Here is a 15,362-nt window from a genome sequence, read left to right as displayed (position 1 = left end):
CACATGCTCCCTAGGTGCGTCAACGCGGACAACGACGCAGAAGTATAAATTAAAACCAACACGTTGCCTACGGCGTATAGGCTCCGGCGTAGGTCCGACGCAGAAGTATGCTCACAAATGGGTTGAAATTTGTGTTGATTGCGCGAGTAGGATGGGTTTCATACAAGATCTGGCAACTGGACAACCTTGGAACGGGTTGATTATTCATATAACGACGTTTGGGCCATACAAATTACGGGAGTTTCATGGGAGAAATAACAAAACGGGAGGGGGGCTGGAGATGGGTGTGAAATACGGGAGACTCCCGGGGAAACCGGGAGTGTTGACAGGTATGTTTTATGGTCTTGGTCTCGACTCCTAAAGACTCTGTCTCGACTCGGACTTGCTTCCTCAAAGACTCGGTCTTGACTCGGACAACTCGACTGTGATGGGGACGAGACCGCCTATGCTGAGTCCGAGTCAAGACCGAGTCTTTGAAGGAACAAGTCCGAGACGAGTCCGAGAAAGCAGAAATCGGTCTCGAGACCGGACTCGAGTACTACATCACTACGTGTTGCCATTGCTTTATAACTGGTTACACTGTTGTGGCTTTAGAAAACCAAATGGCGGTGCCGTGGGTGGAAACGTGCAGATTAAAGGGGCACTAATATTATAGTAAGATCACCTTCCTACATCAGAAGGGGAGCGACATGCTTGCAACGGCAGTAACAAACAAGTTGTCACAGTAACAAAGTTACTGGGTTGTCACTTTTCACATTTTCTGGGTTGGTAGATGCACCGGGGACCCGATTATAGCACTTAAACACGGAAAAAGTCAGATTTTCATGACATGTCCCCTTTAAAAAGGAAAGTTATTTTAAATTGTAAAAACATTTAACAATATTACTGTTTTTAGTGTGTCTTTAATCAAATCAATGCAGCCTTGTTGAGGATGAAAGACAGTTGCATAGTGTAATTAAAACTGTTGGGACCCAGTCATGCTTGTACAGTACAAAGTAGTGCTTCACATCAGTCAATGCCAGTCACTGAGGTCCAGTCTAACTTTGACTTCAGTATTGACTGACTGGCATGATGTTACATAGCTATTTGATTATTTGTTGCTGGCACGTGTGACACATAACCAGTTCTTGTTGTTCTGTGGTGACCTGTACCAAGCACAGAATCACAAAAACTGGTTTACAAATAGGCTATATGTGAATACCGTAATTCTAGACTATATTACACAAAATATTTGACCTTGATGGTATGTGCTTGAGTAACATGACACACTGCAAAGATCAGTTTTGTAAAATTCACAAGGATGACTGACAGTTTTCTCATTCTCTCCTCAGAGGCTGAGCTGGTGGATCTTATTCTGGAATGTAAACCGAGGCAGAGAAACACTGGACAGCATGTCTAATGAAGAAAAGTTTGTCACTTTGAGCCCGAACGAATTCTCTCTTCTTCAAGACTATGCACAATGTAAGGCCTTTGTTTTGTTATTCTTCAGTTGGTTAGTTTAGACCACATTTGTCCAATATTTGTTTATCAATGTGTCATTTATAGTTCAATTCAGTTATGTTTACTTAAGAACATTTTTGAGATGGGCGAGTCAAATCATACGTTTAAAAAAAAAAACTTTAATCAAGATACATTTACATGAGAAGAAATTTACTCAAGATATTAAGTCTTGTATAATGAAAAATGTATTCAAATTAAGTGAGTTTATACTTCAAACAAGAAATAATATCTGCCAATAGGGTCTGGAAAATAATTTAGTTTTCCCTTAAAAAATGGCAGATATTTTTTCTTGTTTTAAGCATAAACTCACTTAATTTTGATAATTTTTTCCTGGAAATAAGACTTAAGTCATTTTTCTTCTAAAGTAAATATATCTTGGTTTAAGAATGTTTAGATATTTGTACTGGAAAACAAGACAAAAAATATTTTTTGCAGTGTACTGTTTAAATTCAATTCATCATTCACGGTTTATTTTTCAGTATCTCCAAAAAGCCTCTAAAGCATCTAAATATCCTTGCAGAGACACTGACAGGCTGCCAGTTCACAGGAATAAAATTCGAACCATTTAACACCAATTTTGTGCATGTGTCACTTAAGGAAATGTCATTTCCTGTCTGGAGCTTAAGGTTAAGTCTTCAGTCTAATCCAATCGGTACCAGACTATGATGGGAGAGAAAATTCTGACTGACAGTTATTAATTCCACTAAATACATAATCCATCTATGATGAATGTTGATTCCTTTGAGTGCTAATGCTGTGGTGGGAGTCAGTCTGACCGAAGTGTCATCTATAATCTCTTTTTGGAGGAAACGGTTAGTAAATCTCCGTGTTTGCTGTCAAAGTTTTTTTTCCATCCATTGGAAATGTATTATGTATTATATTTCCCGTTAAGATAAAGAGATAAAACTATTATTAGACCGTTTTAGTAGCAAGAATCTGCTTGACATAACAATAATAAAGGATCTATTGCACACCAATTCAAAAACGACCACTTAAAGATCAAGATACAGATGTGCGTCATTTAATTACCCCAAAACCTGCATTCATACATAACAAATCCACTGTCAAAGTGAAGATCTGTCATTACGTATGCAGAGAACAGAGATCTTCTGCATTTAATTGAGTAATCTGAATAATTGATGCCCCCAGAGCCCGCTGTTTCCTGTGCCAGGCCTGGGCTTCTCTCATTGTGATTGGCTAGCATGCAGTACGACAATATGGGCTATTAGTGAAGAGGAAGGAGGGATACATCTCTCTGCAGCTGAATGAATGTCTGCTAGGTTTGATAGTTGTGAGCTCTACCATCATCAGACTCAATGATAGAGATGATCTGATCTCCTCAAAGTTATGCTTTTTTACATTTTCAAATTTCTTTATTGTTGCTGTTTGAGCATAAAAAGGGTCTGAAAAGTTACAAAACACAAGGTCCACTACTGACCGCTGATTGGACGACACATCTGTCAATCAAGACATGCAGATAGTACAGCAGACTGCAGCAGGAGAAAGTCGTTTCGCGTGTATATGTGTAAATATTAGAGCTGTCCGGCTAAAATTTAACCGGCTAATTTAGTGCGATTATTATGGAGAGAAAAAAAACTTTTCATATTAAAATCTTTCTACCACTAGCTGGTTTGGTCAGACAAAATTAGAACGACCTGAGTTCGAGTCTCCCTCGAGTGACAAATTGTAATTCACAATTAACTTCTTGTTTATTGATCTGTATAAAATTAATATCACATGTGGAAAAAACAGCACTCTTGCTTGTGTGCTTAACTATAGGCTACCATGACAGAAGCTCATGCAGGGGCATTGCCCCTATATCTGGAATTTTAGGTTTATTTTTGTTAAATTTAGTGTTTAAAATTTTATATTTTTGTTTAAAATTGATTGTTTATGTTTGTTTTTTGCAAAGTGAGTGACATGTAGCACAAACTTTTGAATGGTAGTGTAACCTTGCCATATCTAAAAATTGCCAAAAGATCTCCTTCCTTCAAACATCAGACATGTTTATCATAAAAAAGTTTTTTTGGGCATAATTTAGCACTACATCAACACATCATTGACCCTAAATTTCCTTTCACTGTCTTAACTGTTATCTTCCTCTTATTTTACTCCTTTGTCGCAGACACAACAAAGAAACTAAGAGATGTTCTCCAGGAGTTTCATGGAGATGGGATTCTGGCCAAGTATAATCCTGAAGAGGTATTGCAACTCTTTATGCTCTTGTGAAGCACATTATATTGCAGTGTTCATGCTGAGCTAAGAATGCTGTACTGGACCGAATGTTATGATGATGATCTAATTTCAGCAGATTTTTAGAACCATTAAACTATATGATGTTTGTATTGGGTAATGAAAGGATTGTGTTTCCATAAATGCTTGGCATCCATTTACTGAAGATGCCTCTTGCTTGTCATTTTGTTCTGCGTAGAAGCCGGAAATCTTCAATCAGGTAATTTGTCTTTTTATAGTTTTACAGCCTGATAATGCAGTTATTATGTTAGTATGAAGTATTAACCGAGTAACGGGGGGAAATCACCTTCAGCAGGAAATTGACTTTGAGGGTTTCAAGCTCTTCATGGAGACCTTCCTGGAGAATGAACTTGCTGTGGAGTTCTGTCAGCATCTCTTCCTCAGTTTCTGCAACAAAGACCCCAAGCCAAGCCCCTCCATGATGGACAAGCAGAGGATCATGGGTAATTTGGGTCTTCCCAATCACACAGGCTGTACAAACTTATGCATTTGAGAAAAACTACAAATTTAATATACTGTGATATCTAATTTACCAATAAGCTACACTGTAAAAAAAAAAAAAAAGTTGCTGCCTTAAATTTTTTAAGTACAATCAACTTGGATATTTAAGTCATGTCAACTTAATTACATTAAACTGACTTAAAAAATGAAAATAATCTTGTATAACTTATTTAATAAAAATGCTTAACTTATTCTGATAAGTTAAAGCAAATGAAAAAAAGTAGAAAATTGCTTATTTTGATGAGTTAAAGCAGTGTAAAAAATGCACTAAATTGATCAGAAGTGACAGTAAAGACATTTGTACCGCTACAAAAGATTTCTATGTCAAATAAGTGCGGTTCTTTTGAACTTTTTTATTAAGCAGCACAGCTGTTTTCAACATTGATGATACTTGTTTGAGCAGCAAATCAGCGTAATAGAATGATTTCTGAAGGATCACGTGACACTGAAGTGTACTGGAGTAATGATGCTGAAAATTCAGTTTTGATAACAGGAATAAATGACATTATATAATATATTAAAATGGAATTTAAAAAATTTACATTGTAATAATATTTAACAATGTTTTTGTTTTACTGTATTTTTGATCAAATAAATGTAGCCTTGTTGAGCATACAAATCTCACTGACCCTGTAGTGTAAGAACCGATAATGTTGGCCACATATGCACACAAAGCAGTTATATTTAGTTTATTCCTTTTATTCAGTTTTAATTGTTTAACTTTGTCTTAAAAGCAATAGAGCTGCAACAATATTCCAGGACAACAGTTAGACCAAAAATGGAGATTCCAGTGATTTCTAGTTTCGGTTCTTGCCAAAACATAGCAAACACACAGAAATCAATGCGCTTTAAACATACTCAAATTGTGCTTTACAAGGTCTAAAGCTGATAAAGGGAAACTGCACTCCGCCAAAGGTGACAACCTTGTCCGAACCTCTCGGCACAATCCAGCTGAAGGATATGATTTGCTACCTCTCTCTCCTGGAGGGCGGACGACCAGAAGACAAACTAGAATGTAGGATCACCTACTATACCATTACATTTTTATTTCAAATAACTTAAAAGTTCTTTGTGATGTGGAAGAAACTCTTTATATTGTGTTGGTTAATTGGTTGCCAACTGGTTTCCAAAATGGAGAAAACATGAGGCTGTGCTGCCATCTACTGGCAGCTTTTGTAATTGTAATTCTAGGCTGCTAGTTCAGAAACCTGTTGCTATAGGCAGACAGAAAGACATGGTTAAACTGCTGAAATGCTCAGATTTGAATAACCTCTGGCTGATAGCACTTCTGAGTCATTATTATGAAAGAAAGAACAATCGGTTTGCATAAAGGGCGTCTGTGACGTGCTAGTCTAGTTTAAATTGTGCTAAACCTGATTAATTTGACTTCTTGAGAGATTCTGCTATTGGCTGAGCTGCTGGTTTCCATGGCAACACCCACTTTATGATGCCTCATAGAAAAGCTTAGATTGCACTCTGAATTGCGAGGTTCATTTCATAGATATCCTTTTTTAACCTATTTTGAAGGATACAGAATTTGCCATTGAAACAGTGCTCTTGTCAGATGCATAAATTATCCTTGTATTAAAACTGCAGTGTTTTCTCTTTTTCAACCTCTCTCCGTCTCTCTTTGTTTCTGTCACAGTTATGTTTCGGCTTTATGACACAGATGGGAACGGGTTTTTAGACAGTAAGGTGAGACCTTATCTTTCCAGCAGTCCCTCCAGTTTATTACAGTTTTAAGTCAAGTCAAGCCCTCTTTATGCAGCACTTTATACAATACAGATTGTTTCAAAGCAGCTTCACAGTAATAAACAGGAAAATGACAAACAGTGATGCAAACTTCTTTAAATATGAGCTAAATTCTAATTCTTCAGAAGACATTAATGTCAGTGTTCAGCTTGAGTCAGTTCAGTGTTGATTCAATTCAGTTTTGATGTTGCAAAAATGGTCAATTATGAAGCAGTCGATTCAGCTACTCAATTCAGTTCAAGTTTTATTCTCATCAAACAGTAACAGTGCAGTCAGATCAATAATGAATTATTGAAAATTAAGTGTCTTTTAAACCCCTGAATACACCACCTAGTGGTTGAACACTGAATTGTTTTCATACACTAAATGATGGATGCTCAGTTTTGCTCCTTTACTGTTAAGTTTGTTTTCAGACTCTGTCATTTTTTTAATGAACTCAAAGACATTGATTACCTGTGTCATGTGTTTAAGTTTAAGTTGGAAGTAAAACATATTTTTGTAAAAAGGTAGATCTCGTGGTGCAGGATTAAGCGTCCCACATTAAGACTGCATCCGAAATCACATACTTTCATGCTATATACTATATCCTATGGAGTCTTTTCACCCTGTTACATAACTTTTTTTTAACGAAGCAATGTGTAACAAGGTGGACCTTAACAGGTTGGACGTTTTAAGATAATTAAGCCCATTGCACTATAAAAAGAGTAGCTGCCTTAAATTAAGTACTACCAACTTGGATGTTTAAGTCATTTCAACTTAAATTACATTAAACTGACTTGAAATTTTTTTTAAATCATATGCTGTCATAACTTATTGATCATATAATTTTTTACAGTGCACTAGCTAGGACAGAACAACATGTTAATAGAAGATTTACTTTTTAACAAATATATAAGATATATTAAAAAAAAGAAACAAACATTTTACTCAACTGAAATGAGTAAATGCTTTTTCACATTCAATCTAGAACTACAATAACCATTATGTTTAGACAGTGCACACAACGCCTCTGCACTTACTCCTGATTTCTCAGTCAATAAATGGGAAAACAAAGTAACTTGCATTACTTATTTGTCGAAGTAACTCAGATATTTGATACTTCAAAAATGTAATCTGAATACGTAGCTTGCGTTACTTGTAATGCGTTACCTCAACCCCAATTCTTTTATCAGACCCAAAGAAATAATTTAAGTTAATGCGATTTCGAATGGCGGCCTAGATCTTTGTGTAGAGTTGCATTGATATAATGCAGAAAGTTTGCTCCTCTTGAACAGGAACTGGAGCACATTATCTCTCAGATGATGCATGTTGCAGAGTATCTGGAGTGGGACATAACAGAACTGAAGCCAGTAAGATTAAATTGAATTTGATCCTGTTCAGAATTTGATCATGTTTTCTGATTATTAACTTTTTTTTGGTGTTTGTGGGGTGTAGATTCTGGAGGAAATGATGCAGGAGATTGACTATGACCATGACGGGATGGTTTCTCTTGAAGAGTGGGTCCAGGGAGGCTTGACCACCATTCCTCTGCTAGTGCTGCTGGGACTTGAAAATGTGATTACCAGTTCAGTTTTATATATTTATATGTGTTTGTCCAACTACCCACTACTCAGTCCATCCATCCATCCAGTCCACCTGTCTCTCCATCTAGCCATTCATCTAAGCCAGAAGAACAGATTCATCAGTTGATAAATTGATGTTACACTCTCCTTACCCACTAGATGGAGTCCTCCACTCATTTTAAATGCATTGACAGCTGCATTAGTGGTCTGGTGTCTGATATATTTGGCATGACCTCCAAATTGTTAAAGATGCATATTTGACACTTTTCAAGACATATCCCAGTAGGATTCCAGAATCGCCTTCATGTGAATGTTGTAATGTTTTTCATTACAGTTGTATTGTCATTGTCAAGTCCTCATTGATGTCTTATTCTAATTCTCTCACTGTCATCTTTGTCTTTCTCATTGTCTCTCTCTTGCAGAATGTAAAGGATGACGGGCAGCATGTGTGGAGACTGAAGCACTTCAGTAAACCTGCATATTGTAACCTGTGTCTGAATATGTTGATTGGATTGGGAAAGCAAGGCCTGTGCTGTTCCTGTTAGTTCACAACATTTATTACATTGATCAATAGATGATTCTGTTATTTAATATTTTTTGTCTTATTCGATAAGTACAAATTGACAAATACAAGTAAAAAATCATGTGATTACTTTCATTTGGAATATAAATAAGTTGGTGTATTAAATATCTCATCTTTAAACAAATGCAATCAAAGATTTGAAGATGGTTGTGAGATATTTAATTATATATATATATATATATATGTATATGTATGTATTTATATACTTTAATTTCGATACTTTTAAAAAATATATATTTTCGTACTTTGGTGAAGTAGATATTATTTCAATAAATAATATATTAAAAATGAACAATAAAAATATGTTTGATATTAAATAAGCAATTATTCAAACTGTATAAATATTAAAATATAATTAAAATACACATTAAAATATTTCAAATTATAGAAATTGATAGACTAGAAATCAGTAACAAATCATCCAAACATTTCTACATTACTTTGTGAATTAATTTTCTGTCTGTCTGGTTCATAGTCTGTAAGTACACCGTTCACGAGAGATGTGTGGCTCGAGCCCCCCCGTCCTGCATCAAAACATACGTCAAATCCAAGAAAAACACAGAGGTGCGTCGAATTGTAGTGTTTAAAAACCAGCACGCTTGGATCACCAATGTTCCACGGGGCTTAGACCAAGGGCTTCTTTTCAGCTAATGAAATTAGAAAGAAATTCTCTCTCTAAGCATTGCTAATTACATGATTAACCTGGTTTAAAAAGAGACCCAAATACACCAATGATGAGTCTTAATCAAAACGCATACTCCTTTGCCTGTATTTTCTTTCTTCCTTTCTTTATGCTGTGTATATATAACAAAATGTTTTTTTGAATACCGTAGATTATGCATCATTTCTGGGTTGAGGGAAACTGTCCAAACAAGTGTGACAAGTGTCACAAAACCATCAAGTGTTACCAGGGTCTTACGGGCCTTCATTGTGTCTGGTGCCAGATTACTGTGAGTTTATCACTTTCTTTCTCATTACAAATAATTTTTACAGTTTTTATGGTCTGAAAGTTTTTTTTAGTTTTTAAAGGCATGTTATTCAATCATTAAAGTTATTTTTGTGAAACTTGCACACAATTTAATTGTATTGTAGACATATTTATTTGATCAATTCAACATGTAGGCCTGTTTAGTAACATAAGTCTGTACGTAAAATGATATTGTTGAATTGTCTGATGTGTTTTATAGTTATGTTCTCCTCCTACACAACAGCTACACAACAAGTGCGCTTCACACGTCAAACCCGAATGTGACTGCGGACCACTGAGAGATCACATCCTTCCTCCAAACACTATATGTCCTGTTGTACTGGTAATATCTCTTATTTCTATGATGGTTATAGAAAGCTCAGCTCTTTTGGATGTTTACATGTGACATTTAACTGCAGGAGAGACAGTCTACTTTGAGAAAAGACTCCAGCCAGTCAGGAGGCCGGGGGGAAATACAAAGGACCAATTCTGTATCAGTGGATGGACAGGGGCTACAGGTGAATGACACTTTCACACATACTGTAGAGTAGGATGTTACTAAAAGCAGGATGTCCATTTCCTGCAGATTATATCAAACAAAACTGAAGTTAAACTGCTGTCTGGGAAGTTGACATGTCCTTTGGTAACATGCATCTAAAACATTTTATTTAGCTATTTATTTTATAATTATTATGCATGCATCTTATAAGATCTCATATTAATTAGGGACATTATTGAATATTAAAGTGAAGACAAAAAGGCAATAAAAAATTACATGTTAACTAAGGATGCGCTTATATTAAAATATTTTATTTTCTGTATTTTTTATGTATTATTAATTATTTTAAATTATTTGATATGGCTGATATCCTACTGGATAAATTGCGGATATTCAGATAGTTTGCTGTTTTGTATAAATAAATAAACAATAAAACAGGTAACAACTAAAATCATTCGTTTCCAATGATACAAGTGAATTTAGGCATCAAAACATTATAATACACAATATAAGGTGTTTTCCCATAATGGATATTCATTTTGAGATTGGCTAAAGATTACATTTATTACATATCAAGTACATTTGAAAAAATAATTTAGCAACTGATATGCCACAGATATGTGAAATATTGTGCATTATTCATCCCTAATGAAACTGAAATATAAGTATATAAATAAAAAAGGTCCATTAACGTAATGTGGACCTACTTTATATTAGATGTCTTTAAATATGTACTAACATTTAAATCACTCAGTGCACTTATATATGTTTTTCATTGTACTTTTATAAAAAAAAAAAAAAAAAATACCTGCATGAAATATACCTGCTTAGCATTTACCTGCTGTAATTAATTTCTGCAGTTCATCTATAATTACACTCTTGACTCGTTCCTTACCCTTAAACCTACCCATACCACCAAACCTGTGCCTAACTATACCCATATCCCACCTCAATAGCAGTTTTGCAATACAATATGAACACAATTACATTATACCTAACAATACATTTTTACATAAATACTCATTACTGTAGTTTAAGACACTTAATATAAAGGGTGACCCATAATGTTAATGATGAACTTCCTAGTGAAGAATCAACTATTATAAGTTTCGGCTAAAATGACAATTTTATCTCAAAATCCCACTTTGTGCAAGCTAGTTTGCATTCTTAGATCTTAACTTGGTTGAGGCAACAGTTTGGCTGCAGTGACCCGCTGTGACTGGGCGTTGTCTGAGCATAGTAATGACAGAACGAAAAAAGACAAATCATGTCCTGGGCCATCCATCTTGGCTGGCGGCGGCTAACCAGTGTAATAATCAGGATTATTATTTATAATTAGAGGAAGTAATGGATCACTCGTCGCCGGACGGGCGGCTCATTAATTCACCTGGGCCTGCTGGGATTGTTTCGATGGGTTCCGTTTTAAGCGCTTCATCTGAGTCACTGTCCACCGGAAGACGACTCACACTCTCTGGATTAGTTTGTGCGTGCATTGTCTGCTCCAAAACCCCACAATCATCATGCATCCATGCAGAAAAGTGACTCATGGTCAAAGACTGTCATTAATGACTAAATATGGAGCTGATTACTGAGGTTTGCTAGATGCGTCTTATGACGTGGGTTTTCGTGGCTAGGACATCTTAAGACTTTTTGTAATGAAGAGTTATTCTGAGCTCAACAACATTTATGTTATACTTTAGGTAGTAGGCCTCTTTTTATAATTAAGAAAAAAGAGAGAGAATTATCAAATTGCTCACATAAAAATTTCAGGTTTAGATGGTACAGATATTAGGCAAGATTTGTTAAGCAAAAGCTTTGTAGAAAAGACATTTTAATAATTAACGTTAGTAATGGTGCACATTGTCTGACTTTTGCACATCGGTAATACATTTAAGTGTGTGGATTTAAGGATGTTTTGTGTGATAAACAATTTTGGTACCCTTTTAAATCAGTAAAATCTGAATCCTGAAGGACAACAGCTGATTTAAAAGCTAAATCCACTTAAAATCTAAATTACGATATGTAATGATGCTTGTCATCACTTTATTCTGTAGATTACTTCTTCAGAAGGAACTCATCCACTGTTGGTTTTCGTCAACCCTAAAAGTGGAGGCAAACAAGGTGAAAGGTGAGAACTGTAAAATATGGTGTCATATCGAAGGAATTGACGCCACAGTATTTTCATATTGTATTTCAACAATCTTGAGTCAATCTGCATAATTTATCAGTCACTTGCAGTTAGTTTGACACCAAATTTGCAGCCTCAGTCATGAGCTCAATGTATTTTCTGATTTCCATCAATTTGTTGATGGAACTGCTTTGAGTTTCGATTCTATTTCTGGCAACTTACATGATGATCTAATGATCTAATCAAATCAGTTCCAATTCAAAACCCATTTTTGGCATCCTAAAGATCCAGATCAAATCTCATTTCCTCTTAATGGACCACATTGAATGAGATGGCTATGATGTCAAATATTTTATTTTATCCATCTTATTAGGTGGTGACAAAATCCTTAGTTTCTATTCAAATTCATTCAACCACAACCATCTTATTTTTGAAAATTACTGTAAAAATATCTTTGTTTTGTTACATTTACAGTAAAAAAGTGCCAGCGGTTGTTGCCGGAAATTCACAGTAGAAAATACATTGAAAATGTTTTTGGTATTAAATGTATGTATATTTTACAACTTAAAACAGTGCATTTCATTAAGTTATATAATGTTAATACGCTACCAAAATCCGCTTTTTATCATACTAATACAGGTGGTAAAATAAAAGCAACACAATGATTCATGAACTAAATAACTGTAAATGTATCAAAAACACCCTAATGTACATTAGTGATAACAAAAATAAGAAGAAACATAACTATTTTTTATAAAATATAGACATATGTGATGTCACAGGGTCTTATCCTGAAAATGTCCTTTAACTGTTTTTTTGCCGTAAATTATACGGTAATACGGTCATAGTTTTACTTCCAAATACCATAAATTTGACCGTATTTTATTTTAAAAAAATCATATAATGTCATGTTAGATTTTTTGCCATAAACTGTACTGTAAGGCAACTTGCAGTTAACCAATTAACAGGTTTTTACTGTAAAAATTCTGCACAAGTTGCGATAGTTTTCTTCCCTATTGTGGTATATCTGAGTGAAGCAGCTTCTCAAACAAGAAAAAATGTAGGGCGGGCCTTAATTTTGTCCATCGGGAATTGATTGGATGGTTTGATGGTTGTGGTTTGCTATTGGCCGATCCCATGTGAGTGACAGGTTGTAAACGCATCATCAGAGAAGTTTAGAGATGTCAATGCAAGCCGGAGGGGAGTTATTTTGATTATGAGGGCACATTAATAAAAAAATAATAATGATGTACACAGATAAAACATGTATAATAAATATGGAAATACTCCATAAAAAACAAGATTTTGATTTCATGGTGACTTTAAAACAAAAGTAATTTTATTGACATTTAATGTCATTTTTCCTAGTCATTGATTTGTTCATAAACTCTCTCCTATCAAGGATCTTCCGAAAGTTCCAGTACCTGCTGAACCCTCGTCAAGTCTACAACCTGGCCAAGAACGGCCCCATGCCTGGGTGAGTGGCAATATCTTAGCATTCTAACAGAAGCTGTCTAGCTTTTTGTTGCGGCACATTCTCAGTTTATGATCATACATAAGAGTTACAACAACCCGACGTTAACAATATATTGTATATGCAGACACTGCTTGATGGTAATGTGCACTAATTCATGCACGACAATCTCTGTCTGTGTCTTGGCTGCAAATGTAGACATTATTAATGAGTTAGATCCGCCATCACAAACACTGCACAGAACAAAGCCAGGCTGTGGAAGTGTCCAGTGCTGACAGTCAGCTGGTCATAATAGATTCATGTTAGTGTTAGTGTGTTGCCGCTCTCAGGGCCTTGTGTGATCACGCATACCATCGGTGGTGTCAATCAAATGCACGCAACCATGAGGCTCTGTGATCACTGACTGAATTTGTTATTAGTATGCCAGCGATGTGGTCACTTTTGAGTTAAGTGCACAGCCGTGAGGGCTGTGACAATATTCATTGATACTATATTTTGAAAATGAAATTTTAAAGAGCAATAAAGAAAGTGGAAATGTTGTTGTGGGATGTTGCCATGTAAATTAACTAGGGGTGAATATTTGGGTAGACAGAAAATCGATTTCATTCACTGTTCATACTGTAGGTTATCGATGAAATTTGTGTGAATTCAGAACAATTCAGTATGAGTTACAAAGAAATTTGATTTGATTTAATTAGTGATTTGATTCTGTACATGTATAGGATTCTTTAAATAATTGTTGGCAGGGAAAAGTCATACTACTTATTTGATATTTTTATATTGATATTTCTCATATGCAAATAAATAAAGGAAATTAATTAAGGAAATGGGTCACACTTTAGTTTAGGGTCCAATTCTCACTATTAACTAGTTGCTTATTAGAATGCATATTACTAGGATATTGGCTGTTTATTATTAACGCATTATTCTGCATGACCGTATTCTACATCCCTAAATCACACCCACTACCTAAACTGAACAACTACCTTACTCTAACTATTAATAAGCAGAAATTAGGAGTTTATTGAGGCAAAAGTCGTAGTTAATAGTTAGTTAATAGTGAGAATGGGACCCTAAACTAAAGTGTGACAAGCAAATGAATATATTTTGTACAAGAATGCATTAAATTGATTAGTACTGACAGTAAAGACATTTATAATGTTACAAAATATTTCTATTTCAAATAAATGCTGTTTCAGTTCATCAAAGAATCCTGTTTTTTTTTTTTTTTTTTTTTTGTATCAAGGTTTTCACAAAAATATTTAGCTGCACAACTGTTTTCAGCATTGATAATAATAGTAAATGTTTCTTGAGCATCAAATCAGCATATTAGAATGATTTCTGTAGGATCATGTGACACTGAAGACTGGAGTAATGATGCTGAAAATACAGCTTTGACATCACAGGAATAAATTACATTTTGAAATATTATAAAATAGAAAAAAAAGTTGTAATAATTTTTCACAATATTACTGATTTTATTGTATTTTTACTGTAAATGCAGCCCTGGTGAGCATACATTTATAAATACTGTAACAAATGTATTGCTCATTGTTAGTTCACGTTAGTTAATGCATTATCTAATGTTAACAAATGATCAAAGTGTTACAGGTACTTCTTTCAAAAACATAAAAAATGTTTGCTATTGTACCAAATCTCAATTAATCTGATTTCTAGCATCTTACATTAGTGGTGTAAATCAAATGATTCACAATTAAAAAATAATAATATTTCAAGATCGATGCATATGAGTTGTCACACCTTTTACTCCACTGAATATTTCCCACTGTAGGATTTTTTTTAAAGACCTTTTAAAGAGCCTCTGATTCATTTTACCCAGGTTTTTCTGATTTCATAAATGCACCCCACTGAGCAATCCTCTCCAGAAACCATTTAGTGACCTTGTCAGCCAATTTGCTTTTGAACTTATTGATTACGGTGTTTTGAAGTCCTACCGACTAGGTCAGGTGTAGCCTATGTATTGACGTTTCTCTGCTGGTGGAAAAGATAAATTTCGGCTTTATGCATTGACAGTCACATCTGTTGAAATAACACATGAACTTGGTGTAGTCATGTGATGAGAATGTGACATTGCTTTGTCATGGTGACTGTCAGGTGTAACTCTGGGCTGTCCTGTCAATTA

At 34.9% G+C, this 15,362-nt stretch overlaps 1 protein-coding gene across 1 annotated transcript in view; it reads left to right on the top strand.

Moving 5' to 3' along the window:
• dgkb (diacylglycerol kinase, beta) overlaps nucleotides 1–15,362 on the top strand; it is a 59,951-nt gene that overhangs the window by 5,797 nt on the left and 38,792 nt on the right. Inside the window, exons 2-16 of the mRNA XM_079885050.1 lie at nucleotides 1,332–1,461; nucleotides 3,626–3,702; nucleotides 3,932–3,952; nucleotides 4,049–4,196; nucleotides 5,132–5,269; nucleotides 5,900–5,949; nucleotides 7,281–7,355; nucleotides 7,441–7,560; nucleotides 7,991–8,108; nucleotides 8,627–8,715; nucleotides 8,985–9,101; nucleotides 9,363–9,461; nucleotides 9,538–9,636; nucleotides 11,672–11,745; nucleotides 13,148–13,222. Of these exons, the coding sequence (XP_079741176.1) occupies nucleotides 1,332–1,461; nucleotides 3,626–3,702; nucleotides 3,932–3,952; nucleotides 4,049–4,196; nucleotides 5,132–5,269; nucleotides 5,900–5,949; nucleotides 7,281–7,355; nucleotides 7,441–7,560; nucleotides 7,991–8,108; nucleotides 8,627–8,715; nucleotides 8,985–9,101; nucleotides 9,363–9,461; nucleotides 9,538–9,636; nucleotides 11,672–11,745; nucleotides 13,148–13,222 (1,430 nt within the window). The remainder of the gene's footprint in view (nucleotides 1–1,331; nucleotides 1,462–3,625; nucleotides 3,703–3,931; nucleotides 3,953–4,048; nucleotides 4,197–5,131; nucleotides 5,270–5,899; nucleotides 5,950–7,280; nucleotides 7,356–7,440; nucleotides 7,561–7,990; nucleotides 8,109–8,626; nucleotides 8,716–8,984; nucleotides 9,102–9,362; nucleotides 9,462–9,537; nucleotides 9,637–11,671; nucleotides 11,746–13,147; nucleotides 13,223–15,362) is intronic.

The sequence above is a fragment of the Squalius cephalus genome (assembly GCF_949319135.1).
Source record: "Squalius cephalus genome assembly, chromosome: 11".
Classification (NCBI taxonomy): domain Eukaryota; kingdom Metazoa; phylum Chordata; class Actinopteri; order Cypriniformes; family Leuciscidae; genus Squalius; species Squalius cephalus.
Note: the sequence above shows the minus strand (reverse complement) of the source record. Positions and strands in the feature narration are given on the sequence as shown.